Source organism: Bubalus bubalis, chromosome 6 (assembly GCF_019923935.1).
Source record: "Bubalus bubalis isolate 160015118507 breed Murrah chromosome 6, NDDB_SH_1, whole genome shotgun sequence".
Taxonomy (NCBI): Eukaryota; Metazoa; Chordata; class Mammalia; order Artiodactyla; family Bovidae; genus Bubalus; species Bubalus bubalis.
Window position 1 is genome coordinate 91,937,915 of NC_059162.1, and position 27,677 is coordinate 91,965,591.

The 27,677-nt window shown below is 36.4% G+C and overlaps 2 protein-coding genes across 9 annotated transcripts in view; one reads left to right on the top strand and one right to left on the bottom strand.

Annotated features, from left to right (window-relative positions):
* The window catches only part of HSPB11 (heat shock protein family B (small) member 11), a 72,311-nt gene that overhangs the window by 3,299 nt on the left and 41,335 nt on the right, over positions 1 to 27,677 (top strand). For 7 of the 8 annotated variants that reach the window (XM_025288693.2, XM_006067215.3, XM_044944997.1 and 4 more), the window contains exons 2-6: positions 5,935 to 6,005; positions 6,704 to 6,816; positions 21,044 to 21,150; positions 22,908 to 22,976; positions 26,377 to 26,420. In XM_025288693.2, coding sequence (XP_025144478.2) covers positions 5,935 to 6,005; positions 6,704 to 6,816; positions 21,044 to 21,150; positions 22,908 to 22,976; positions 26,377 to 26,420 — 404 coding nt within the window. The remainder of the gene's footprint in view (positions 1 to 5,934; positions 6,006 to 6,703; positions 6,817 to 21,043; positions 21,151 to 22,907; positions 22,977 to 26,376; positions 26,421 to 27,677) is intronic. The other variant, XM_025288697.2, reaches the window with a different exon arrangement.
* The window catches only part of DIO1 (iodothyronine deiodinase 1), a 35,490-nt gene continuing 34,378 nt past the window's right edge, over positions 26,566 to 27,677 (bottom strand). Inside the window, exon 4 of the mRNA XM_044944996.1 lies at positions 26,566 to 26,990. Within this exon, the coding sequence (XP_044800931.1) occupies positions 26,958 to 26,990 (33 nt within the window). The 3' untranslated portion in view covers positions 26,566 to 26,957. The remainder of the gene's footprint in view (positions 26,991 to 27,677) is intronic.

A 27,677-nucleotide genomic window follows, 5' to 3' on the forward strand; every position in this document is an offset into this window, starting at 1 on the left:
GAACTGTGTGCATTTCATATTTCGTATAATTTTCATGTGGCACAAAATATTTTGATTTTGAAAAATATTTTAAAATGTAAAGACCATTCTTAGTTCATGGACCATACAAAAACAGATGTCAGGGTAGACTTGACTCTCAGGCAGTAGTCTGCCAATCCCTGATCAAGACCATTCCTGGTGTGATTGACTTTTTTAAGTCTGAGTATAGGCCTTTACTATTCTTATTAAATATCTTATTCATTGCAGTCTATCTTTTTAGCTTGCTCAGATCTCTTTGTGTGCTAATTGTGTCATCTAGCATATTAGCTGACATCCCAGCTTTGTGTCCTCTGCAACATTGATAAACATTTCTTCCATCCTTAATAAAAATGTTGACTGTGATAAGGATAGAGGTCTTCACAATTCATTCTGTTCCATTAATCATTATTCTTTGAGTATAACGATTCTGAGAAATAAATATCTACCTAAAGTACTGCCTATCACCCATCCATGTTTATTCAGCTAGTCCACAGGGTATCTTGAGATACCTGGTCTGAGGTTTGTTGAAATGTTGAGAAATATTTTTGATAGGTAGTAACTCTATGAAACAAAAAGAAATATTTAAGTTTGATATAGCTTTTGAATTAATGTTACTGTTGCTTTCCAATTTTGCTACTTTCTTGTTTAGATTTTCAAAGCCATGCTTTTAATACAATAAAATTTAGTAATTTTAGAATTTTGTTGAAAATTAACATCCAAGTACTTCAATCTTTATTTCCAGGAATTTACCAGATTTCTTGTCCTCAAACTAAGGGTTAACAATGTTCATGCAAACCAGTTCCCTGGTATCAATAGTATTAAAAGCTGTTATAAAATTGGCAAGAAAAAAGGAAAAATAAAAACATATTAGCATATATGCCTTTGACTAATCTTACCATGGTTTTTTAACAGTATCAATACTAGATTTTATCAATAGAATTACAATAGAAAGTGAACTTCATGCCAATAAACAAAAACTAGGAAGAAATAGATAATTTTGTCAGAATATAAATTTCAAAATTGACTCAAGAAGGTATAGAAAGCCTGAAAAGAACTGTTGAAATAATAGGAAATCTACACACAAACATTACTAGACTTATAGGATCCAATAACCTAGCAAACAGAAAAATAAGGGAAATTTTCTGACTTCTTTATGTTAGGGGTATAGTCTAAATTCCAAATCCAGACGTGGACTAAATAACAACAACAAAAACAACCATAGGCAAATTTCACTTAGAAATATATTTGTAAAATTTCTAAAAATACTAGGAAACTAAATCCAACTATGGATAAAAATACTAATATTATACCTTGGCCATGTAGATAGATTTTATGCTTCAAACTGGGGATGCCATAGCATTAGAAAATCTTGATTTATCACATTAGCAACATGTACAAACATCTATATGATCACTTTAGTAAATGTTAGAAGAGCATTTGATAAAATTCAGTGTTCATTTGTGTTTAAAAGAAAAAAAAAACTAAAAGAATTTCTATAACCCAACAAACAGTGTCTGACAGAAATCTTCAGTGAGCATCACATTTAATGGTGAAATGTTAGAAATATTCCTTGTATGGTAAAGAATAAGACTTTTAAAAAATAGGTTTTTTTTAAGATCCCATTTATATAATAATGGAAACCATAAGGTGTCTAAGAGTGAATCTTATAATAAAGATGAAGATATGTTTGTAGGAAACTATATAGTTTAAGGACTTAGAAGAAGGCTTAATGAAAAGATATTCCAGATCCATGTATTTGAAAACTCATTATCATAAACATGTCTCTTCTCTCCAAATTAGTCTATAATGGAATTGAATCCACAGCAGATTGAATTCAATCTATAATGGATGTAATCCACATCTCAAAAAAAAATTTAATATAATTTAATAAAACTGTTTGTAATAATGTATAAAGGATAGAACCAAAAAACATTTGGTTTTAAATAGGGGAAAATTTAAATAGGGGCATTTACCTGATGAGATACTATGATTTTATTCTATCTTATACTGTCCTTTTACTTTCTTATTTAGAGATTGTCTCTTGAAAAGAGTACTTACTTGTTTTTTTTCCTTCAGTCTGATAATACAGTATTTGATTTATTAACATTTAATGGAATAATCTGTGTATTTGTACTTAAATCTGTCTTCTAGTAATTTATTTTCAATTTGTCCCATCTTTTTTTCTTTTCTGCCTTTCAGATTTATCATATATTTTATGGTATTCCAACTTTTCTTCTCTGTTGACCTCCTTCCTATAACTCTTTATTTTTTTTAGTGGTTGCGTTATCCTAATTCTAGGATTATAACATGTATCCTCACCATATTACTCTACTTTGAATTAATAGCATATCACTTCATGTTCAACATTAGAACTTTGCAAAAGTACTTTACAAAAAATACAGCCTCCTTTGTCTTTCTCTTTAGTGTTATTATTGTTATCTATTACTTTCATCTGTTAAATTTCTACTGGTCCTTGATATTATTTTTACTTCAGTCAGTAGTCTTTTATTTTTTTGGCCCCACCACACAGCAGTGCAGAATCTTAATTACCCAACACACAGGGATCAAACCTGTGCCCCCTTGGGACTTCCCTGGCAGTCCAGTGGCTAAGACTGTGTGCTTTCAATGCAGGGCATGGCTTTGACTCCTGCTCAAGGAGCTGAGATCCCACATTCTGTGTCATACAGCCAAGAGATTATTTTTAAAAAGGAAAAAGAATGTTTGAAAAAAGCACTGCACCCCCTACAGTGGAAGCATGGAGTCTTAACCACTGGACCACCATGGAAGTCCCCTATTCAGTAGTCTTTTAGAAATTTTAATAATATTCTTTATGTTAAAAATAAATATATTTACCATCTTTAGTTCTCTTCATTCCTTCCCACAGATCCAGAATTCAACTAGGAATTATCAAGTACTTCATTTAATATTTTTTGTACTATGGGTCTGCGTGTGTCCAACTCTTTGCATTGATAACAAATATTTTCAGTTTTTGTCTTTATTTTGCTGTTACGTTTAGAGGATATTTTTATTGAACATAAAATTCTTTATTTTTTCATTTGGCACATCAAAGATGTCATTCCATTGTCTTTTGCCTTCCACTGGTAATGATGAGAAGTCAATTTTGATTCTTCTTGTTGTTTTGCTGCATATAAGATGTTTCTTGCTTGACTGCTTTTAATTTTTTCTCTTTCTTTAATTTTCAGCAGTCAACTAAGGTGTGCCTTGGTGGGATCTTCTTTGTATTTATCCAACTTATGGTTCACTGAACTTCCTGGATCTGTGGGTTTATGTCTTTCATAGATTTTGGATATTTTTCAGCCATATCACCTTAAATTATCTGTCTGTATTATCCTCTTTGTCCTCCTCTTCTGGGATTTTAATTACATGTATTGATATTTCCAACTAGTTTGATATTGTTTCACAGGTATGATGCTCTGTTTTGTTTTCAATTTTCCCCTACTCTATTTCATATTGGATTATTTCTATTGACATATCTTTTAAAGTTCACTGACCTTTTCTTGTGTCTAATATGATATTAAATCCATCAAGTGAATTCTTTATTTCAGATACGGTATTTTTTCAGTTCTGGAATTTCCATTGTGTTTCTTTTAATAGTTTACATTTCTCTGCTAATTCCCTTTCTTTTCACCCATTTTGTCCATCTTATCAGTGAATTCGCTAGTTGATTTATAATTCCAGCACCTGGGTCATCTGTAGATCTACTTCAAATGACTTTTTTTTGTGCTAAGTTTTTGTTTTTTAGAAAAGGTTTTATTTTTTAATTTTTATTGAAGTATAGTTGATTTACAAAATTATTTTAATCTCAGGTGGATAGCATAGTGGTTCAGTATTTTTATAGATTATAAGTTATAACATAACCTGATTAAAAGTTATTAAAAAATAATGGCTATAATTCCCTGTGCTATTCAAGTGACTGTGTGTGTTTGACACTGTGCTTAAGAACAACAGATACTGAAGCAGGTGGGTTTTTTCCCAGAAAGAACACAACATTTTCTGTGTCTAATAGGGTGAGAGATCACTTCAGTCCAACTAAGGGTTATACTAGGATTGGATCAAGTTGTAGTTTTACTTTAATAGTTTCATCTTAGCTCTGATTTCACATATTTGAGAGTGAGATCAGTTCCTTCCTTCATCAGAGCTTAATCCAAGTACCCAAGACCATAGCAACCTTTTTTTGCTTTTTAGCTCACACCTAGTTTCCTGTGAAACTCCACTTAGGGGTTGACTTCCTTGATCTTATTTGGAGTTGAGCTGGGTGGGGACTGGGATACTCAGTTGCACTTCAACTCTGCTACACATAACAACATGGGTGAATCTCAGACACATTATGGTGAGGAAAGAAGCCAGATATAAGTGAGTACCAACTGTATGGTTCCATTTACCTGAAGTTAAGGCAAAATTTATTGTGTTAGAAATAAGGACCATGCTACCTTTGGGAAGGAGAAAGGGGTAGTGACGAGGAGGGGGCATCACAAGGGCCTGGCTCAAGGGCTGGTGACACTCTGCTCCTTTATCTGGGTGGTGGTTAACTGGGTGTGTTCACCTTGGACCGTATACTTATGATTTGTGTTCTTTTCTGTATGTATGTTGTAGTTCAAAAACAAAGGTGTGTATGATGGAGGAGCAGCTTTTGCACACACACACACACACACAAAAGTTAAAAAGAAAAATCAAGCTATAGTATAGAAAATATTTGCAATGCTATAACAAAGTATTTGTATCCAGGCTTTTTTTTTTTTTTAATTTTCTACAAATCAAAAAGAAAAGGGCAGAAGGAAAAATAGAAATCCAATAGAAAATGAGCAAAAGATAAGAAAAAGCAAATAAGAGGCCTGAGTGGCCCGTGAACATGAAAAGGTATTCAACCTCATTAGTAATCATGGAAATTCAAGTTAAAATCGTATTGAGATACCATTTCACACCAAAGAGATTGACCAAAACTGTGTGACAATACCAAGTTGGTGAGAATATGAGGGAGCAGAAACTTTCATATACTACAAATAATACTGTATTAGATTTAGAGATCAAATCATCAATTATTGACTTGGAGATATACCAATTCTAAATTTCTACAATTTTACTTCTACAAAGAAAAATATGGTTTATTATAAAGATTTTCTCCCAGATGTGCCTATGGATACATGCACAAAGATATGCATTACAAATTTGTTTATAATAGCAAAGAATTGGAAACAGACCTAAATAACCATCATTAGAGAAATGGAGAAATGTCTTATAGCAGTTAAAATGAATAAAGTAAATTTACATCTTGAAGACATAATATTGAATGAACAAAGCAAGTAGCAAGTATACACCATGAAAGCATCTAAATTTTAAAAGAATAGTCCATACTGAGGTATGCTCAGTTGCTCAGCCATGTCTCACTCTTTTGACCCCAGTACTGAAGTCCACCAGGCTTCTCTGTCCATGGAATTTTCCAGGCAAGAGTACTGGAGTGGGTTGCCATTTCCTCCTCCAGGGGATCTTCTTGACCATATATGGTAAAAGTATAAAAATAATAGTCAGGGACTTCCTTGGCGATCCAGTGGTTAAGACTCCACACTTCATGTTAAATTAAGATCCTGCGTGCCACACAGCATGGCCAATAAATAAATAAAAATATAGTCAGGGAGAATATTCCCCAATTTCAGAATAGCTATTACCACTGGGCAAGGAAAGGAATAAGGACAAAAAAAGTACATATGGCAAAACGTTAACATTTATTAAATCTGGGAAGTTGGTATATAGTTATTTAATATATGTAATACTGTACCCTCTTGTTTATTTGAAATAGTTTTTTTTTTTTTTTAATTAGACACTTGGGCCAGCATATGAAGTGTATTGGAAGCCTTTCTCTCTTTTCCAAACACTATTCATCTTTTTAATTCTTTACAGATACAGCTTTCGTTGTCAGTTTGCATCTGTATATTGCTTCGTGCCCTATCACCAGCAGATCAAGTAGGAAGGTGAGTTTTGATGTAATCTCCTCTGGTCTTCTTTCTGTCTTACCCTCCAGGGTTCATGGAAGAGCTCAACAATATCTTTTCAATATGCTTTTTTATCAAACTTCAAATATTACTCTCCAACAGAAATGTCTAAGTTCATGAACCAAGTGACTGATTTAGAATTTAATAATAAGTGAAAAGTTGCCTTCTCTCTTATTTCACATTTCTGCTAAAAAAAAAGAGAGGTATTTTTTAAGATTTAAATAATGTTGCTTACTACTTCAGTTGATAAGTGTATGGATAAATAGGTACAAAGTCTATTTTTATGCTCTGCATTTTTTAAATTTCAGAAATATAACAATACAAATACTTTTTAAAAACTTAACTTACCAAGTCATGTTATTCTAGCTTATTAACTGTTTCAAGATATTTATTGAGGATTTTTAATTTTAGAAGCAGAAAAATTATGTCAGTGTCAGGGACTTGTTTTGTGGAGTAGAGTATTGGAAATACTCATATCTTACAGATTATCCCTGGGAGAAGTCAGAAGTTTACTTACATAAACAAACATGCTGGAGTCCCTCCCACTGGTTGAATAACTTGGTTGTTAAGCTGTGTGCTAGGCAACAGACTTTCTGTCTCTTCCTTTTCTCAGATGAAGTTCAGAGAGGAAAAAAGTTGTTTTTGTTGTTATCGTTTTGTTACTGTTTTCCTTGCAGATTAAACACTTTAAGATGAGAAAAGTTGATCTTTGTTTGAGCTCTGAAGGGACTGAAGTTATTTTAGCTACATCAAGTGATGAAAAACACCCACCTGAAAATATGATTGATGGGTAAGAGTTACTCTTTTTTCTTCCTTAAAGCCTTAACATTAGCTCAGTGAACCCTATGAGTACTGAGATTACGTATTTTACAACAACTAGCACTGTTAAGCATAGTTTAATAAATGTTTGGTGAACTGAATTACTTGATTACGCACTTTAATACCATCCTGGAGCTAATTCAGTTGCGTATATTTAGGTTTTTTTTTACTATTTTCTTGATAATTCCTAAACTGAACTTTTTCTGAAAATAGTTATTTAAAATGTGGTCTCTCAAGGCAAAACTTCAAACAAGAGCTACCTCATTTTTTGGAAGTATACATTTTAATATCTGGTTTTATTCCGAATTTTTATTGGTAAATAGGAATGTAAACATTACAGCTTCCTACCTACTGCCTGTTTTCTTTCTAGTCTAAGCAATTTTTGCTGAACTGAACACTTCACTTCTTGCTATCCACCTGCATTTTTCAGTTCTTAGCTTCTCGATATCATTCCAGTTATCACTCTTCACTGTGCTAGAGCTTATTCTAGATAGAGACATACATCATTCTCAGACTTTTAAGTTCTAAGAAAAAAGTAAATGGTTAATGGAAGAACTCCTTTGAAAAATAAAAAACTGAGGTATATAGGACTTCCCTCAAGGTCCAATAGTTATTACTCCTCGCTTCCCTATAGGGGCCAAGAGTTTGATCCCTAGTTGGGGAACTAAGACCCCACATGTCACATGGTGCAGCAAAAAACACAAATTTTTAATTTTAATTGAGGTATAAATGATTTACAGTATCATGTAAGTTCAGGTGTACAGTGTAGTGATTCACAATTTTAAAGGTTATATTCATGTATAGTTATTATAAAATATTGGCTATAATTGCCATGTTACACAATATATCCTTCAGTTCAGTTCAGTTCAGTCGCTCAGTTGTGTCCGACTCTTTGCAACCCCATGAACCACAGCACGCCAGGCCTCCCTGTCCATCACCAACTCCCGGAGGCCACCCAAATCCATGTCCATCGAGTCGATGATGGCATCCAAATATCTCATCCTCTGTCGTCCCCTTCTCCTCCTGCCCTCAATCTTTCCCAGCATCAGGGTCTTTTCCAATAAGTCAGCTCTTCACATCAGGTGGCCAAAGTATTGGAGTTTCAGCCTCAACATCAGTCCTTCCAATGAACACCCAGGACTGGTCTCCTTTAGGATGGACTGGTTGGATTTTCTTGTGGTCCAAGGGACTCTCAAGAGTCTTCTCCAACACCACAGTTCAAAAGCATCAATTCTTCGGCGCTCAGCTTTCTTTGGAGCTTATTTATTTTATTCATAGTAGTTTGTACCTTTTAGTCCCTACCCTATCTTGCCCCTCCCCATTTCCCTCTCCCCACCAATTTGTTCTCTATCTGTAAGTCTCTTTCTTTTTTGTTATATTCACTAGTTTGTTTTATTGTTTAGATTCCACATGTAAGAGGTTCACAATATTTGTCTTTCTCTGTCTAACTTATTTCACTAAGCAAATAACCTCTAAGTCCATCCAGGAAGAACTCCTCTTTTAATAGTTCTGGCTACTTTATTACCCTCTTGAGTTCTCTTTCTTGGTATTTATACAGTGATCTGAGTTTGACTCATAGAATCATATAATTTTAGAGCTGGAAGATATCTTATCTAAACCTTTCATTTAGACTTGTGGTAAGAGAGGTCTAGAGGAGAAGGCAATGGCACCCCACTCCAGTACTCTTGCCTGGAAAATCCCATGGATGGAGGAGCCTGGTGGACTGCAGTCCATGGGGTCACTAAGAATTAGACACGACTGAGCGACTTCACTTTCACTTTTCACTTTCATGCATTGGAGAAGGAAATGGCAACCCACTCCAGTGTTCTTGCCTGGAGAATCCCAGGGACAGGGGAGCCTGGTGGGCTGCCGTCTATGGGGGTCACACAGAGTCAGACATGACTGAAGTGACTTAGCAGCAGCAAGAGAGGTCTAGAGAGGTCAGGTACTAGTTCTAACTATTGAAAGCAGAGCCAGTTGTAACATGGGTCTTGTGGCTGTTCATGTTCTATTGTGAAGTCCATGTATCTGGATAAAATTCTAGTAAATGGACCTGTTCTTTAAGCCCAGTTGTTATCTCCTCTCTGACATCTGTCCCTTCCTTCAGGTAGGCTGCTTTACCTTTTTGGAGGAGCCTGGTGGGCTGCAGTCCATGGGGTCGCTAAGAGTCAGACTCGACTGAGCGACTTCACTTTCACTTTTCACTTTCATGCATTGGAGAAGGAAATGGCAACCCACTTCAGTGTTCTTGCCTGGAGAATCCCAGGGACAGGGGAGCCTGGTGGGCTGCTGTCTATGGGGCAGCACAGAGTTGGACACGACTGAAGCGATTTAGCAGCAGCAGCAGCTTGTGAATTAGATCATCAAAGATTAGTCATACATACAGTCACACGTACTTACATACATGCATCTGTTAATGTACATTTGCATAGAGCTTTATAGTCTCATAGATGTTATGCTATTTGACCCTCACAGTAAGCTTGGGGAATAAGAGGCCAAAAAAAAAATCTTTTTTTCAACCTCATTATAAAGATAACAAAAAAGATGACTAGAGGTAAAATGATTTTCTCCAAATCGCACAAATAAGCAAGTGGCAGAATCAAAACTAACACTCATGTCTTCTAACTCCCAATTTCTCAGACTTAAGGTTTGAATAAAAAACTTAATATACTTGCCTCTTAATCCATAATTTTTTACTTCCTGAAATTCAGGTAATAGTTATTTAACCCCACTCTGCCTTAGAAAAAAGATATAAATGTGGAAACTGCTATGAGGGTCACAGACCTATAGAAATTTACCTTAAGTTGTTTGCCAGAAATGGCAGTCTTCCTAAAAATACTTGTTGTCTTTGACTGGAGATAAATCACATTTCCAAGGTAATATTAATTTACCTTACACTTTTTTGTGACCTTTCTTTCTCAGGAGTATGTCTGTAGATCATTTAGATTGGCTGTTACACATAATGGATAATATATAGTATAGCTTTATCAGTCCATGCTAATGAATAAGTATGTAATATTTTTAGATTAGACAAAACTCGTTAGTATAGCAGAGTTTTCCCGAGAGAACTCACTGGTCATAGCAAACATGCTTTTTCAACAACACAAGAGTTGATTCTATGTATGGACATCACCAGATGGTCAATACCGAAATCAGATTGATTGCATTCTTTGCAGCCTAAGATGGAGAAGCTCTATACAGTCAGCAAAAACAAGACTGGGAGCTGACTGTGGCTCAGATCATGAACTCCTTATTGCCAAATTCAGACTTAAATTGAAGAAAGTAGGGAAAACCACTAGACCTAAATTTAGGTATGACCTAAATCAAATCCCTTAGGATTATACAGTGGAAGTGACAAACAGATTCAAGGGATTAGATCTGATAGACAGAGGGCCTGAAGAACTGTAGACAGAGGTTCATGGCATTGTACAGGAAGCAGTGATCAAGACCATCCCCATGGAAAAGAAATGCAAAAAGGCAAAACGGTTATCTGGGGAGACCTTACAAATAACTGAGAAAAGAAGAGAAGCTAAAGGCAAAGGAGAAAAGGAAAGATATACCCATCTGAATGCAGAGTGCCAAAGAATAGCAAAGAGATAAAAAAATCCTTCCTCAGTGATCAATGCAAAGAAATAGAGGAAAACAATAGAATGGGAAATACTAGAGAATCTTCAAGAAAATTAGAGATACCAAAGGAACATTTCATGCAAAGATGGGTACAGTAAAGGACAGAAATGGTATGGACCTAACAGAAGCAGAAGATATTAAGAAGAGGTGGCAAGAATACGCAGAAGAACTATACAAAAAATATCTTCACAACCCAGATAACCATGACGTTCTGATCACTCACCTAGAGCCAGACATCCTGGAGTCTGAAGTCAAGTGCGCCTTAGGAAGCATCACTATTAACAAAGCTAGTGGAGGTGATAGAATTCCAACTGAGCTATTTCAAGTCCTAAAAGATGATGCTGTTAAAGTGCTGCACTCAGTATGCCAGCAAATTTGAAAAACTCAGCAGTGGCACAGGGATGGAACAGGTCAGTTCTCACTCCAATCCCAAAGAAAGGCAATGCCAAAGAATGTTCAAACTACTGCACAATTGCACTTATCTGACACACTAGCAAAGTAACGCTCAAAATTCTCCAAGCCAGGCTTCAACAGTACGTGAACCAAGAATTTCCAGATGTTCAAACTGCATTTAGAAAAAGCAGAGGAACCAGAGATCAAATTGCCAACATCCGCTGGATCATCGAAAAAGCAAGAGAGTTCCAGAAAAACATCTACTTCTGCTGTATTTACTACACCAAGGCCTTTGACTGAGTGGATCACAACAAACTGTGGAAAATTCTTCAAGAGATGGGAATACCAGACCACATTACCTGCCTCCTGAGAAGTCTGTATGCAGATCAAGAAGCAACAGTTAGAACTGGACCTGGAACAACAGACTGGTTCCAAATTGGGAAAGGAGCACGTCAAGGCTATATATTGTCACCCTGCTTATTTAACTTATATGCAGAGTACATCATGCGAAATGCCAGGCTGCAAGAAGCACAAGATAGCCAGGAGAGATATCAATAACCTTAGATATGCAGATGACACCATCCTTATGGCAGAAAGTGAAGAAGAACTAAAGAGCCTCTTAATGAAAGTGAAAGAGGAGAGTGAAGAAGTTGGCTTAAAACTCAACATTTAAAAAACTAAGATCATGGCATCCAGTCCCATGACTTCATGGCAAATAGATGGGAAAACAGTGACAGACTTTATTTTCCTGGGCTCCAGAATCACTGCAGATTGTGACTGCAGCCATGAAATTAAAAGATACTTGCTCCTTAGAAGAAAAGCTATGACAAACCTAGATAGCATATTAAAAAGCAGAGACATTACTTGGCTGACAAAGGTCTGTCTAGTCAAAGCTCTTGTTTTTCTAGTAGTTAGGTATGAATGTGAAAGTTGGACTATAAAGAAAACTGAGCACGGGAGATTTGATGCTTTTGAACTGTGGTGTTGGAGAAGACTCTTGAGAGTCCCTTGGACTGCAAGGAGATCCAACTAGTCCCTCCTAAAGGAAATCAACCCTGAATATTCATTGGAAGGACTGATGTTGAAGCTGAAACTCCCAATACTTTGGCCACCTGATGCGAAGAGCTGACTCATTTAAAAAGACCCTGATGCTGGGAAAGACTGAAGGCAGGAGGAGAAGGGGACGACAGAGGATGAGATGGTTGGATGGCATCACTGACCCTATGGACATGAGTTTGAGCAAGCTGTAGGTCTTGGTGATGGACATGAAAGCCTGGCATGCTGCAGTCCATGGGGTCACAAAGAGTCGGACATGACTGAGCAACTGAACTAAACTGATAGAAAACTATATGGAATAAAGTACTTACTGACCTGATATCTGAACAGAGCATATCAGAGACTTAATTCATATCCATTTCCAACAAATACAGGTAGACTTTATATGGTAGATAGTAAAACTTATTATCTGCTCATAAGTTGATTTATCTAAATGGGAGTAACCATAGAGTTATTTGGAGAAAACAATACTATAAATTTGCCCCTAATGGACAGTGTCCCCGATTCTTAATTTCCCCAGAAATAGTTTTTAAAAGTGATTATATTTCTACTTCCTCTGGACTCTTTTTTTGACCCTTGGTATTTAATATGTCAATGAAACGGAGAAAAATTCTACACAAGAAACAAATGAGTTAAGAAAAAGTAGGAGAGAGAATTGAATCTTTTGGCATAATGTGGAAGAATGGTAGATTTGCAGTTAAAATTCCTGAGCAAGTGAACTGTGTGTGTTACTTTGGACTAAGAACACTTACCCTGACTCAGAATTGTGAAAAAAATTCCATGACTTTTTTCTTATTATCACATAGAGATAATAGATGTTGAATAGTCAATAGCCATAAGGCCTTATTTTAAAGGAAACTACTATTTTAAAGACATCATTATACTTAATTATGGTGATTCAGTTATATATTATTTTAAAATCCAAGTGCATCTCAGTTTATCTTTGGTATTATTATATTGATCATGTTCATTAAAAGCACCCAAGAGAAAGCATAGGGCAAGTAAAAATTATTTAATTTACTTAAATGAATAAAATTTTAAACCATTTAAATGTAAATAAAAATAAATTGTAAAATATTAAACATAGTATAAAAAAATAAAGAACTGTGAGTTAGGAGACCCCCGATTCTATTCTTTTCTTTTTTGTAATAGCTTTATTGACATATTATTCTCATACCATAAAATTCACCCATTAGGATATACAATTCAATGGCTTCCAACATATTCAGAATTATGCAGCCATCTGCACAATCCATTTTAGACCATTTCAGCATCCCAAAAGAAAACCTCATACCCCTTCACAACCACCCCCTCTCCCGACCGGCCCTAGGCAACCACTAGTCTACTTTTGTCCCTATAGACTTGCTTATACAGACATTTCCTGTCAATGGAATAATTCATATGTGGTCTTTGGATTCACAGTCAAGGTGTTGGAGATTTTTAACACCTTTCAGGAATGAAAGAGCAGCTAGACCAAAAAATTAGTAAAAATTAAATGATCTACATAACATTATTGATTACCTTGACTTTTGCATTTATAGAACATTATAATCAGCAATGATACATATTATTGAACATTCACTAAAATGAACCGAGCCATTGAATAAATCTTGATAAATTTCAAAAGACTGAAATCTTAAAGAATATATTCTCCCCCAAAATGGTAGTTATGTGAGGTGATGTACGTGTTAACTAACTTTATTGGGTAATCATTTTGCAGTATATGTGTTATATCAAGTCATAGTGTTTGTTCGGGCTCCCCTTGTGGTTCAGCTGGTAAAGAATCCGCCTGTAATGCAGGAGACCTGGGTTCAATCCCAGGCCTGGGAAGATCCCCTGAAGAAGGGATAGGCTACCCACCCCGGTATTCTGGCCTAGAGAATTCCATGGACTGTGTAGTCCATGGGGTTGCAAAGAGTCGGACATGACTTAGTGACGTTCACACACAGTGTTTGTACACCTTAAAGTTACATAATGTTACATGTCAATTATATCTCAGTTAAGCTGGGAAGGAAAAGAATATGTTCTCTGACCATTATGTAATTAAATTAGAAATAAATAACAGAAAGGCATCTGGATACACCCAAAACTTAGAAATTAAACATGGTACTTCAAAATAACCAATGGGTCAAAGAAGAAATCACAAGGGATATTAGAAAATACTATAACTGAATGATAATGAAAAATGTATATATAGCCACATTTGTGGGATGTAGTTAAGTCAATGCATTAAAGGAAGGTAATAGCATAAATACTTAAAATGGAGAATATTTTAAAAACCAATAAGTTCTACCTTAGGAAGCTAGGTAACAAAGAGCAAATTATACCAAAAGAAAGTAGAAGACAAAAATAACAAAGATAAGAGCAGAAATCAATGAAATAGAAAATAGACAACTAGAAAAAATTACCAAAACCAGAAGTTCATTATGTGAAAAAATTAATAAAAGGTATAAGCCTCTAGCAAGACTGACTAAAATAGAAAGAAAAAAAGGAAATTACCAGTATCAGAATTGAAACAATCATTAAAGATTCTAAAAGAATAGTAAGTCAATATAAAGAACAAATTTAGGCTAATAAAGTTAACAACTTAGATGAAATGGACAGATTCTTTGAAAAACTCCAGCTATAAAAATGATATAAGATGAAACTTAGAAATCTGAATAGCTTATATCAATTATATAAATTAAATTATATAAAGTATTTAGAGAGAAAATAGTACCAATATTCCATAAATTCTTTCAAAAACAGAGGAGGGAAACATTTTCAAAACTGTTTTATGAGAACAATTATAACCTTGATCCCAAAACCTTACAAAGACATGACAAGAAAGGACAATTAAAAAACAATATCCTTTATAAACTTAGATATAAAACCATTATAAATTGAATTCAGCAAATGGAGTTTGTCATAAGAATGCAAGATTGGCTTATTCACCATATTATCACAGGAGTACAGATTGAGTGTAATTTACTGTATTGCCAGAGCAAGAGAGAAGAAAATCATATGGTCACTCCAGAAAATCATTAGAATTCAGCATCCAAACATGATAACAATTCTCAAAAAATTAAAAAGGGAACTTTCTCAGTCTGATAAAGGCATCTACTAAAAATTTTCAACTTAATGGTGAAATAGTAAGTGCTTTCCTAATAAAACAAATAAGTGTATATAACAAAACAGAAATAGACTCACAGATATAGAAAACAAACTAGTGGATTTAAGTGGAGAGAGGGAAGCAGGGAAGGGCATGATAGGGTTATGAGATTAAGAGATACAAACTACTACATATAAAATAGATAAGCAATGAGAATATTTTGTATAGCACAGGAAACATAACCATTATTTTGTAATAACCTAACATGGAGTATAATCTATAAAAATATTGAATCGCTATGCTGTATACCAGAAACTAATATAATACTATAAATCAACTGTATTCAATATCAAAAAATGCTTCCTCCCTAAGACTGGAAACAAATCAAGGATGTTCTCACCATTTCTATTCAGTATTGTCCTGGAAGTCTTGGCCAATGCAGTAAGGCAAGAAAAGACATAGAAATCATAAAGACTGAAAAGAAAGCAAAATTGTTTTTGTTCAATACAGTATGATATTACTTATATGTGGAATCTAAAAACTTAGTGGACTAGTGAATATAACAGAAAGAGAAGCAGACTCACAGATACAGAGAACAAACTAGTGTTTACCAGTAGGGAGAGGAGAGAGGGGCAAATTATTGGATATAAAATAAGCTCGAGGATATATTGTACAACATGGGTAATATAGCCAATATTTTGTAATAACTGTAAATGGAAAGTAGTCTTTAAAATTAAATAAAATGTTAAAAGAAAATTAGTAGGTATATTATAATGAGGATAATGATCAAAATACACCCTTATAGTATTTCCCCAAAGAGTGTTCCTATTCTTAGTCCAGGTTCGATGCACGATACTGGATGCTTGGGATACTGGATGCTTGGGGCTGGTGCACTGGGATGACCCAGAGGGATGGTATGGGGAGGGAGGAGGGAGGAGGGTTCAGGATGGGGAACATATGTATACCCGTGGCGGATTCATTTTGATATTTGGCAAAACCAATACAATATTGTAAAGTTTAAAAATAAAATAAAATTAAAAAAAAAAAACAACAAAAAAAGCAGAGTAAGAACAGCATAAAAAAAAAAAGTGTTCCTATTCTTGATGGCAACAAGGAAAATAAGTTTTGGAATGAGCCCTCTTTACATGTATAACAAAGTAGTCTTATTAACTATTCATAATATTTATTTGCGGAGAAGGCAATGGCACCCCACTCCAGTACTCTTGCCTGGAAAATCCCACGGATAGAGGAGCCTGGAAGGCTGCAGTCCATGGGGTCGCTAAGAGTCGGACACGACTGAGCGACTTCACTTTCACTTTTCACTTTCATGCATTGGAGAAGGAAATGGCAACCCACTCCAGTGTTCTTGCCTGGAGAATCCCAGGGACAGGGGAGCCTGGTGGGCTGCCTTCTATGGGGTCACACAGAGTCGGACACGACTGAGGTGACTTAGCAATAGCAATATTTATTTGAGTTTCAGTTTCTCCAGCGGGGTGTGTGTGTGTTTATAAAACAGGAGCTGTTGACTACTTAAAAAAAAAATTGTTCACATATTATATGAATCTACATAACCCTAAGGAATCTACAAATATCTGCTAGAGCTAATATGTGGATTTAGCCAAGTCAATACACAAAAATCAATTGTATTACCATATACTAGCAGGAAACATTTAGACAGTGAAATTTTTTAAAATTCCATTTATATTAGCAGTTAAATAGACATGAAATAGGAATAAATTTAATAAGACACTCAAGACCTTTACACTCAAAACTATAAAACATTGCTGAGAGAAATTAAAGAACTAAATTAAAAGATACACTACATTCATGATTGGAAAACTCAATATTGTTACAATGGCAGTTTCTCCATAAAACGACTGTTGTTCTTGTAGTAATGTATATGGAAATGCAAACTAATCTTGAAAAAATAATCTTGCAACATCTTATAAAAGAAGAAAGTTGCAGCCCTGAAATTACCTGATTTCAAAATAAATACATAGTAATCAAAATAGCATGGCATTTTAGTAAAGATAGATCTATATAGATCATAACAACAGACTAGAGGGCCCAGAATAAATCCATGCATGTAAAGTCAATTAATTTTCAACAAAAGGCTAAGGATATAGAAATAGATCAGTGGAATAAAATGAAGGGGCAGAAATACAAACACCTATAACTAGTCCTTTAATTTTAGAATAAGACACTAAAGTAATTTAATAGGAAAAAGAGTCTTTTAACGTGGTGCTGGAACAACTGAATAAACATGTGGATAAAAATAAACCTCAACCCCTACCTCATACTAAACACAAAAATTAATTCTATATGGATCATAGAACTATATTCAAAGCTAAAATGTTTAATCTTATAAAAGAAAACATAAAGTATTTTTGTGACAATGAAGTAGGCAAAGATTTCTTAATGAAGACACAAAAATTATAAGCATAAAAGGGTAATGAAACTGTACTTCACCAAAAGTAAGATTACTACTCATTGAAAAACGCAAATAAGAAAATAAAAAGGCAAACTGAAGCCTGGGAGAAAATGCTCACAATACATATGTCTGACAAAGGACTCCTACAAATATGTGGTAAAAGTGGAAAGAACATTTAAGTTTTAAGTTTATTTATTTTTAATTGAAGGATAATTGCTTTACAATATTGTGTTGATTTCTGCCATACATCAACATGAATCAACCATAGGTGTACATATTTCCCCTCCTTGTTGAATCTTTCTCCCACCTCCCACCCCATCCCAGCCCTCTAGGTTGTCACCAGTTAGAGCTCCTTGAGTCATCCAGCAAATTTCCACTGGCTATCTATTTTACATATCATAGTGTTTATCTTTCCATGCTGCTGCTTCTTGTTCAGTCGCTCAGTCACATCTGACTCTTTGCGCCGACATGGACTACAGCACGCCAGGCTTCCCTGTCTTTCACCATTACCTGGAGTTTGCTCATATTGATGTCCATTGAGTAGGTGATGCCATCTAACCATCTCATTATCTGTCATCCCCTTCTCCTCCTGCTTTCAATCTTTCCCAGCATCAGGGTCTTTTCCAGTGAGTTGGCTCTTTGCATCAGGTGACCAAAGTATTGAAGCTTCAGCTTCAGCATCAATCTTCCAATGAATATTCAGGATTGATTTCCTTTAGGATTGACTGGATTGATCTCCTTGCTGTCCAGGGGACTCTCAAGAGTCTTCTCCAGCACCACAGTTCAAAGGCATCAATTCTTTGGTGCTCAGCCTTTTTTTATTGTCTAGCCCTCTACTCTGTCCATTTGTCCCACCCTCTAAAGTGAAAAGAACTTTTTAAAAAAAATGAGAAAATATTTAGTAGACACTTCACAAAAGAAACTATATGAATGACCAGAAAGCAGATGAAAACGGGCTTAGCATCATTTGTCATCAGGAAAATGCAAATTAATACCATAGTCAGACACCATTTCACATCCACTAGAATAGCTAAGAAGCCTGACAACAGAATGTTGGCAAGAATGTGGAACAACTAGAATTCCCTTACATTTCTGTTAGGAATGTAAAATGGCACAGCCACTTTGGAACTCTGACATTTTCTTATAAAATTAAATATCAGTTCAGTTCAGTCACTCAGTCGTGTCCGACTCTTTGCGACCCCATGAATTGCAGCACTCCAGGCCTCCCTGTCCATCACCAACTCCTGGAGTTCACTCAAACTCACGTCCATCGAGTTGGTGATGCCATCCAGCCATCTCATCCTCTGTCGTCCCCTTCTCCTCCTACGCCCAATCCCTCCCACCATCAGGGTCTTTTCCAATGAGTCAATTCTTCGCATGAGGCGGCCAAAGTATTGGAGTTTCTGCTTCAGCATCAGTCCTTCCAATGAATACTCAGGACTGATCTCCTTTAGGATGGACTGGTTGGATCTTCTTGCAGTCCAAGGGACTCTCAAGAGTCTTCTCCAACACCACAGTTCAAAAGCATCAATTCTTCGGCACTCAGCTTTCTTCACAGTCCAACCCTCATATCCATACCTGACCACTGAAAAAACCATAGCCTTGACTAGATGGACCTTTGTTGGCAAAGTAATGTCTCTGCTTTTGAATATGCTATCTAGGTTGGTCATAACTTTCCTTCCAAGGAGTAAGCGTCTTTTAATTTCATGGCTGCAATCACCATCTGCAGTGATTTTGGAGCCCCCAAAAATAAAGTCTGACACTGTTTCCACTGTTTCCCCATCTATTTGCCATGAAGTGATGGGACCAGATGCTATGATCTTAGTTTTCTGAATGTTGAGCTTTAAGCCAACTTTTTCACTCTCCACTTTCACTTCTATCAAGAGGCTTTTTAGTTCGTCTTCACTTTCTGCCATAAGGGTGGTGTCATCTGCATATCTGAGGTGATTGATATTTCTCCCGGCAATCTTGATTCCAGCTTGTGCTTCTTCCAGCCCAGCGTTTCTCATATTGTACTCTCCATATAAGTTAAATAAGCAGGGTGACAATACATAGCGTTGACGTACTCCTTTTCCTATTTGGAACAAGTCTGTTGTTCCATGTCCAGTATGACTCAGCAATTCCACTCCTAGTAATTATCCAAGAGAAATGAAAACATTTCCACAAAAACACCTGTACAAGAATGTTTATAGAAGTTTTATTCATAATGGTAAAAAACTGAAAACAATTCAAGTATTCAACAAAAGTATCAAGCAAGGGACTTTCCTGGTGGTCCAGTGGTTAAGAATCCACCTTACAATGCAGGGGACACTGGTTCAATCCCTGGTCCAGGAAGAACCCATATGCCATGGGGCAACTAAGCCCATGCACCACAACAACTGAGCCTGCATTCTGGAGCCTGCAAGCCACAACTGCTGAGGCCCACACACCCTGGAGCCCATGATCTGCAACAAGAAAAGCCACTGCAATGAGAAACCCATACAGTGCAACTAGAGAAGGCCCCTGCCCAGCAACAAAGACTCAGCCAAAAATAAATAAATAAATAAATATATATTTTTAAATCAAACAAAAATGTATAAACAAATTATGGCATAGTCTGTGGTAATAAGACTCAGAGCAGTGGTTGCCTAAGGGAGGTAGGGATTGTCTGGAGAGAAAGAGAAAGGATATGTCTAGCATAATGGAAGTGTTCTTTATCTTGATTAGGCTATTATTTACCTTGATGTATTGGTTACATAACCATATACATTTATCAAAATGCATTGAATTGTACATTTAAGAGAAATTTCACTGTAGGTAAATTTTACCTCAAAAAAAGAAAAAACCTTATATAATTAAAGAAATGATTATTTATATAGTCAATAATATAAGTGTGTATGTATGTGTGTATAATTTTTTATATTATATAACTAACACTTGAGTGCATGTTTTAATTTTTTTTTCAATAAGCGTCTGTTGTGTATTTACTGTTGGTCAGCCATTGTGATAGTTGCTGGGGATGTAAAGGTAAGAGAAAGTAACTGGACTTAAAGAAGGCATGGCTGGAGTAATAAAAATACGTGAAAAAAGTGCTAATATAAATTGGATGCTATTTATGAGGTGAGTGCAAAGGAGGGAGAAAGTGATTGTGATTTGGTGGGCTTGGAGAGATGTGACCAAAAAGTGAATAAACCTTTGCAAGGGAAGAAGGGCTTCCACAGAGACATGAGTCTGCATGATGTGTTTGCAGAATTTTAATCGGTCCAATGTGACTACAGTAATGAGAGATGATATCATGATGGGGGACAGTATACTTAATGATGGGACCAGATTGTACAGGATCATTAAGTGCCATACTAAGGAGTTTAGATTTATAGGCAATAAGGGATCACTGTAAGATTTTAGACAACAGTGACATCAATTCCATGTTTTAAAGAATATATCTGGTGGTTTCAAAGAATTGTTAAAGTTGGGGAGAGATTAGAGGCAGAATAAACAGGAAGGGATTGTAAGAATCCAATGGTGGTTTATTTTTTTTAGTACTTATTCACTAGGATTTGTGATTAAGCATTTCTAAGCATTTAGCTGTTCTTTTCTCTTTTTCTTTAAAATTAACAATAGAAATCCAGAAACTTTTTGGACCACCACAGGAATGTTTCCCCAAGAGTTCATTATATGTTTTCACAAACATGTGAGGATTGAAAAGCTTGTAATCCAGAGTTACTTTGGTAAGCATGATATTTTCATTTCATTTCATTAATTTTCATCTTTCAGTTTTTCCATAGGCAGAATGCACATACGTAAACTTTTGGCAAAACACTGATTTTTTTTACAGCATGGAATCAAGTTTTATTGCTGGGGTGATGGGTGGAGAGTACGGGTTAACTGTCTTGAGCACAGTTAGCTTCTCTGAAACTGCGAATTTGAAACCCTTCCAAAGTACGTAATAATTTCCATGCAGTTTACTACGTGAAAGCCTTTGGCAAAAGACCCTGTGATGAATTTAAGAAGCCAACTTGCCAGGACGCTAGGTTTCTTCACATCTTTATTCCAGATTTTTTTGGCTAGGGGTTCTCTGTCAAATTCTTTCTGAAAATCTGACAACCCTGATTATTTACATTTGGTAACTTTGATTCTTTTATTAATGTGGCCATTTTCTGAGGGATTTAGGAAGAATATCTTCCACTAGAACTAGGATGGAAGATATTCTCCCACTAGGATGGAAGAATATCTTCCATCCTAATCCTGTCTTATGTTTAAGGACAGAGTATATCAGGCAAAATCATGGTAGGAAACAGGATACATCCCAGGTGGCTCAAATGAAGAAACATTATTGATGGGACCACTTATACAGAATTATGGCCTGGGTTAAGGGAACAAGCTAGGGATGCTGAGACACCCAGAAACTGGCTATAGCAGTAAGCCATTACCTCCCTGGGCCAAAGGAAGAAAATAGTATTTGCTGGAGAAGGAAATGGCAACCCACTCCAGTGTTCTTGCCTGGAGAATCCCAGGGACGGGGAAGCCTGGTGGGCTGCCGTCTATGGGGTCGCACAGAGTTGGACACGACTGAAGCGACTTAGCAGCAGCAGCAAAGAGCACTGGAGCGTGTACAGAAGGGCCCTGCCCAATAGGAGCTGTAACCAGGGAGGAGCATAACCACTGCCAAAGACAGGACACTGAAGCAGGAAGGGAGTAGAGAAAACACAACCTGCTTTCAGTTCCCTGCTGCCCTTCAGTTTCCTCCCAGTCCCTCCCGTCGATCCGGTCAGTAGGCAGTGGGAAAGTAAGTCCAGGAGGTTTGGTCCCCAGGGGTCCTCCCTCAGGGTGCAGAGCAGAGAAGAATGGATTTGGAGTGAAGGGAACTGCTTTAGGGGTAAAGGAGAAAAGAAAACCAACGCAGAAGGAAGATGACTGCATTCTCTTTTCTCTCATTAATTGTGAAGGCTCTGGAGTTGGACCTAAACTTTGAATTCTAGTTCTGGTACTTACTAGCTCTGTATCATTGAACATTTTGCTTGACTTCTGTAAGTTGTCTGATTTCTTTAAGCCTGTTTTCTCATCATTAAAGCAGGTTAATAATACCTTTCTCCTAAGGTTGAAGTCAAGAGTGAATGAATATGTCTGACATAGTAGTTTCTGCATAAAGTTTTATGATCAAGACCACTAATAGTATTATTTACCAGTGTACCAAAAAAAAAAAAAAAAAAAAAGAAAGAAACAAAAACAAACCAGATGGTACCAAACTCAAAAAGGCTCTGTTAGCTTTGTGTTATATGCTTGCAAACACTTGTAACAGTTACCCAGGCTGTACTTTACCATAGGGATTTATGGAAAAACGGCGAGTGATTTTCCTGATCCCAGTGCTTTGTGCGTTCCCACTAATGCCTGCCGGTCTTAGACAGAGGGAAAAAGAAATCAAGAGACGGCAACATAGAATTACGGAGATAATTAACACTTTATTTTCGTTTATTTACAATGTCAGTGCGGACCTTGAGGATTGAAAAGAGTACTTCTAAAGAGCCAGTTGATTTTGAGCAATGGATTGAAAGAGGTATGTGCTTGGTTCACCAGCATTATTTTGATCATGAGGGGGTAGAGAATTGTGTTTTACTCTATATTTCCAATTGTGCTTCATTTTGGTGAAAAAAGGTGGCCTGAATGATTCTTATGACATATTTAGATAAACCTAGAAAAACTCAAATTTGAATACTAAGATGATTCTTCACTTCCTGGTTATGTAATTGTTAACATGTTACTTAATTTTTCTGAGTTTCAGAATCCTTATCTGAAAAATAGAGATGATATCACCATTTAAAGTTTTTGTGAGCACAGTGTCTGACATATGGTAGACAAGCAATAAATACTAGTTTTTAATCATTCCTTCCTTCCTGATTAGTGGTATTATTTAAATATTATTGGCAGAGTTGGTAGCCTCTCATAAGAGACAGCATGTTGCCTTCATGTGTCTATCTGTTCCTTCCCAGAATACCATGAAAATAATAATAAAGGAGTAAAATGAGTCATAAACCTACGGGGCAAAAAATAAAAACAAACAGGGAACCAGGAATTCAAAACAGATGTGCGAGGTCAATATATGGAAGAAAGGAAGCAGTTGGAGGAGTAGTAACTTCTGTAGCAGAACTGAGTAAATTATAACCTCAGTACCTGGCAAGGAAGTTTATCTAATAGAATCCCAGGAACTTGAAGGCAAAGGTACCATGGAAAGTTTGAATGAGGCATGGACAAGAAAAGTGATTGGTGAAACATCTATTTACAAAGTATAAAAGACTTTAGGTACCTTCCTCCCACAAACTACCCCCAAGAGTGACTAGGAACTTTGAATGTTGAGGCTCAGGACTCAGGGAGACCAGTCATAGTAAAGAGAATGAGTGAGACATGGAGTGGAAAACAGGGGATTGAAGTGGAAACCTATATAATAAATAGTGGGAACTCTAGCCTCCTTCCTATGGTCTGCCCAGCAACCAGAAATACAGCCCCAGCCAGGAGATTGGAGGATTCATCTTTGGAGAAACTGAATGGTCCCAAAAGATATGTGGATTCAGAGCAAGGCTAGTTCATTTCTGGTCACCCTATGGAAATCTGGTAGTCAGTGAGTCTGGCTCATGTACTATTTTCCAGTGATCTATTCATAAGTAACAAAAGATAGCCCCAAATCACCAAACATGTGGTAAAGACCTAAATATAATCAGGCCTTTACCTCTAACTCCATCTGTAGGAAAAGAGGGTAGAAAACAAATGAAATCACAAGGGGGCAATATGAGAAAATGTGGGACATTTTATGATACAACTGACTTGGTCTCTTCAATAAGTCAATGGTGTGGGGGGAAAATGTGTGTGTGGGAGACAAAGAAGTTCAAGATTAAAAGAGGCTTAATTCTGGTTTGAATAAACCAACCATAAAAAGACATTTAGGGGGACAAAGGGGACCTTTGATGGGGTAGGAAATAGCAACCCACTCCAGTATTCTTGCTTGGAAAATTCCATGGACAGAGGAGCCTGGCAGGCTACAGTCTGTGGGGTTGCGAAGTATCTGAAACAACTGAGTGACTGAGCAGGCACGCATGGGGACCTTTGAATATATACTAGGTATATGATATTAAAGCATTTTTAAATTGTCGTATGATGGTGGCATTGTAGTTACACTAGAAAACATTCTTCTTTAGAGATGGATAATCAAATATTTAAAGGTGAAATATCATGATGTCTCAGACTTTCTTTAAAATACCTTAGCAAAAAAAATTAGATAAACAAAGTATGGTGAAATGCTAATAATTGTAAATTCAAGACAGTGGGTATATAAGAGTGATATCCTGTCTTTTTTTAATGTATGTTTGAGATTTTTCAATTTTTCATAATTAAAACTAAGCAAACGAAAGAAGAAGTTACTAATATCTAGTGGAGGAGGAGTTGTATAAGAAAGAAAATGTGTCATAATGTATTACTTATTTCAGCAGTAAATAACATATAGACAATGGTGTAGCCATCAAGTATTGATTTCAAAATTGAGAGGATGGCAGGAAGGAAAATTTGTAGGAAGAGGAGGAAGAGAATACTGGTCCAAGAGACATAAATTTTCACCTACTATAATATAAAGTCAGTAAAAAATGGATAAATCAAGAAAGGGATCATGAAACATATTATAATTCCAGAAAAAATAACTTAAATAGTTGAAAACATTTACCTCTGGGGAGCAGGATTGGAGGAAAAGGGGTCAAGCAGGGGACTACTATTTTGTATTACCTCAGAGAAAGGTTAGGAAACAGAAAGAAAGTCATCCATAATCTTACTTCCCAGAGACTTCCCTTTTTGTACTGTCTGCCTTTTAAAATTAGGTACACTGTTTTGATATTGGAGCTTCCCTGGTAGCTCAGCTGGTAAAGAATCCACCAGGAGTCCCTGGTTCAATTCCTGGGTTAGGAAGATCTGCTGGAGAAGGGATGGGCTACCCACTCCAGTATTCTTGGGCTTCCCTGGTGGCTCAGCTGGTAAAGAATTCAATGGCAATGCAGGAGACCTGGGTTCAATCCCTGAGTTGGGAAGAGCCCCTGGAGAAGGGAAAGGCTACCCTCTCCAGTATTCTGGCCTGGAGAATTCCATGGACTGTATAGTCCATGGGGTCACAAAGAGTCGGACACAACTGAGCAACTTTCACTTTTCACATTTTTATGTAAGTAAAATTAATTTCTAAATAATGTCAGTATTATTTTTTTAAGTTGTGAATTTCTTTTTTAGAACTTTTTATTTTTTATTGGGGTGTAGCTGGTTAACAATGTTGTGATAGTTTCAAGTGAACAGGGAAGGGACTCAGCTATACATACACATGCATCCCTTCTCCCCCAAACTGCCCTCCCATCCAGGCTGCCACATAATAATGTGAATATTATTTTATCAATGAAATAGTTCATCTTTCCAAAAGAATGTTTGAAATGATTAACTCATGACCAATAAGTTAATCTGTCCTAAAATCACACTAGTACTAGTAAAGGTTTTCTGAAGCTGGGTACCAGAAAAGATCAATTCATGGGTGGCATAACTCAGCATCGTAGTGAAACTTCATTGTAAGAAACTGAGCCCTAATCAGTACCCATGAGAATGGTGGGACAGCCTCTCAGGCCTGCAGTTACTGTTAGTAACTTGATCCTTAAAAAGGACTTTCATATTTTATTAATTCTTCACTTGCTATTCCTTTACTATAATTTATATTTATTTTTATTTATACTCACTGAGATATTTTATAGCTCATATATAGTTTAGCTTTTATATCTTTTTATCAAATATCTCTATTTTTATATTGGATTTTATATACCAAAACACTGGTATATCTGGTCTAACTATAATTTTATCAGATATCATGTTTTGCTGAAAATAAATTTCAATATATCCTGATGCAGTTTGAGCCCTACCTCAATTCTGTTAAATTTGTGTTTTAGATCTAGTACATACAGAGGGGCAGCTTCAAAATGAAGAAATTTTGGTAAGTAAATATACTTTGAAGATATATACATTATCTTTAGCCAGCACAATGTATTTAAATTTTAAACCTATCTCCATAGTCATGAAATTACTAAATACCCTCATAATATTGTAGGTTCTGTGTCTGACCAACCAATAGAGGCAGTTATTCTCAGAAATATTATGATCTAAATATAGCTTTCATAAGTTAGGCTCTTTTCTGTCATAGACAGGATGACAGCCAAGATAAAACAGAATTCACTTGTTATTGTTTTATTTTGTTTGTTCATTTATTTTGAAGTATTTATTTACTTTCCTTTCATTTCATTCTGTAGTCCTATGGAATAGGAATCAAAACAGGTTGAGATGCCAAAATTGGATGTTAATTTAAGCATTAAGGGACAGGGAGATTCAGATAAGGGAGCTGGAGCATAGGATCAGCAACAAATCAGCCAAAGAGGACGAGGTGAAAAGGGAACCAGCATTTTCTGACAGCATTCCACTGGGCTTTGCTTGTCAAGTGAGATGAATGGCCGCTGCCGGGGAAGCTGCTGCCTCATCACGAGTTCCTCTGTCCCCAGCTTGTCAGGCCCTGGTTTTAGACAAACACAAACAGTGAAACAACCGAGAATGTTTTTAAGGTAGTAGTGCTTATTAAGATTTATCTCAATAAGGTTGTTAAAGAGGTGCCTTGTCCATTAAGTTTCATTCTTCACAATTGACTGGCAGCTGCTATGAAATCAGTGTTTCAAAAGATTCTGTAGTGTTTGAATCCTATTAATTATCTTCTCTACCACCCAGTTGTGCCCAGTGACTGGGGAGGCCGTGCGTGCGTGTTAAGTCACTTCAGTTGCATCCAGCTCTGTGCACCCTATGGACTGTAGACCCCGCCAGGCTCCGCGGTCCATGGGGATTCTCTAGGCAAGACTACTAGAGTGGGTTGCTATGTCCTCCTCCAGGGGATCTTCCCGACCCCGGGATCAAACCCGTGACTCCTACGTCTGCTTGCATGGCACTCGGGTTCTTTACCACTAGCACCAGCTGGGAAGCCCAAGGAGGCCAGTAGGGAACAGAAAAATGATTAATTAGATTGAATTTTATCTTCCTGTTTTTCTCCATATTGTTTCATTGATTATGGTTAGTAAGCGTCTGCTAAGGATTTTGTTTCAGGAGTCATTGTGTGTCAGGGAGGGTGGCAGCATCATAGAACTTTTGGAGAAGAGTAAGGGGGAATGGAGCCTTCCCTGGGGGCTCAGTGGTCAAGAATGCACCTGCAATG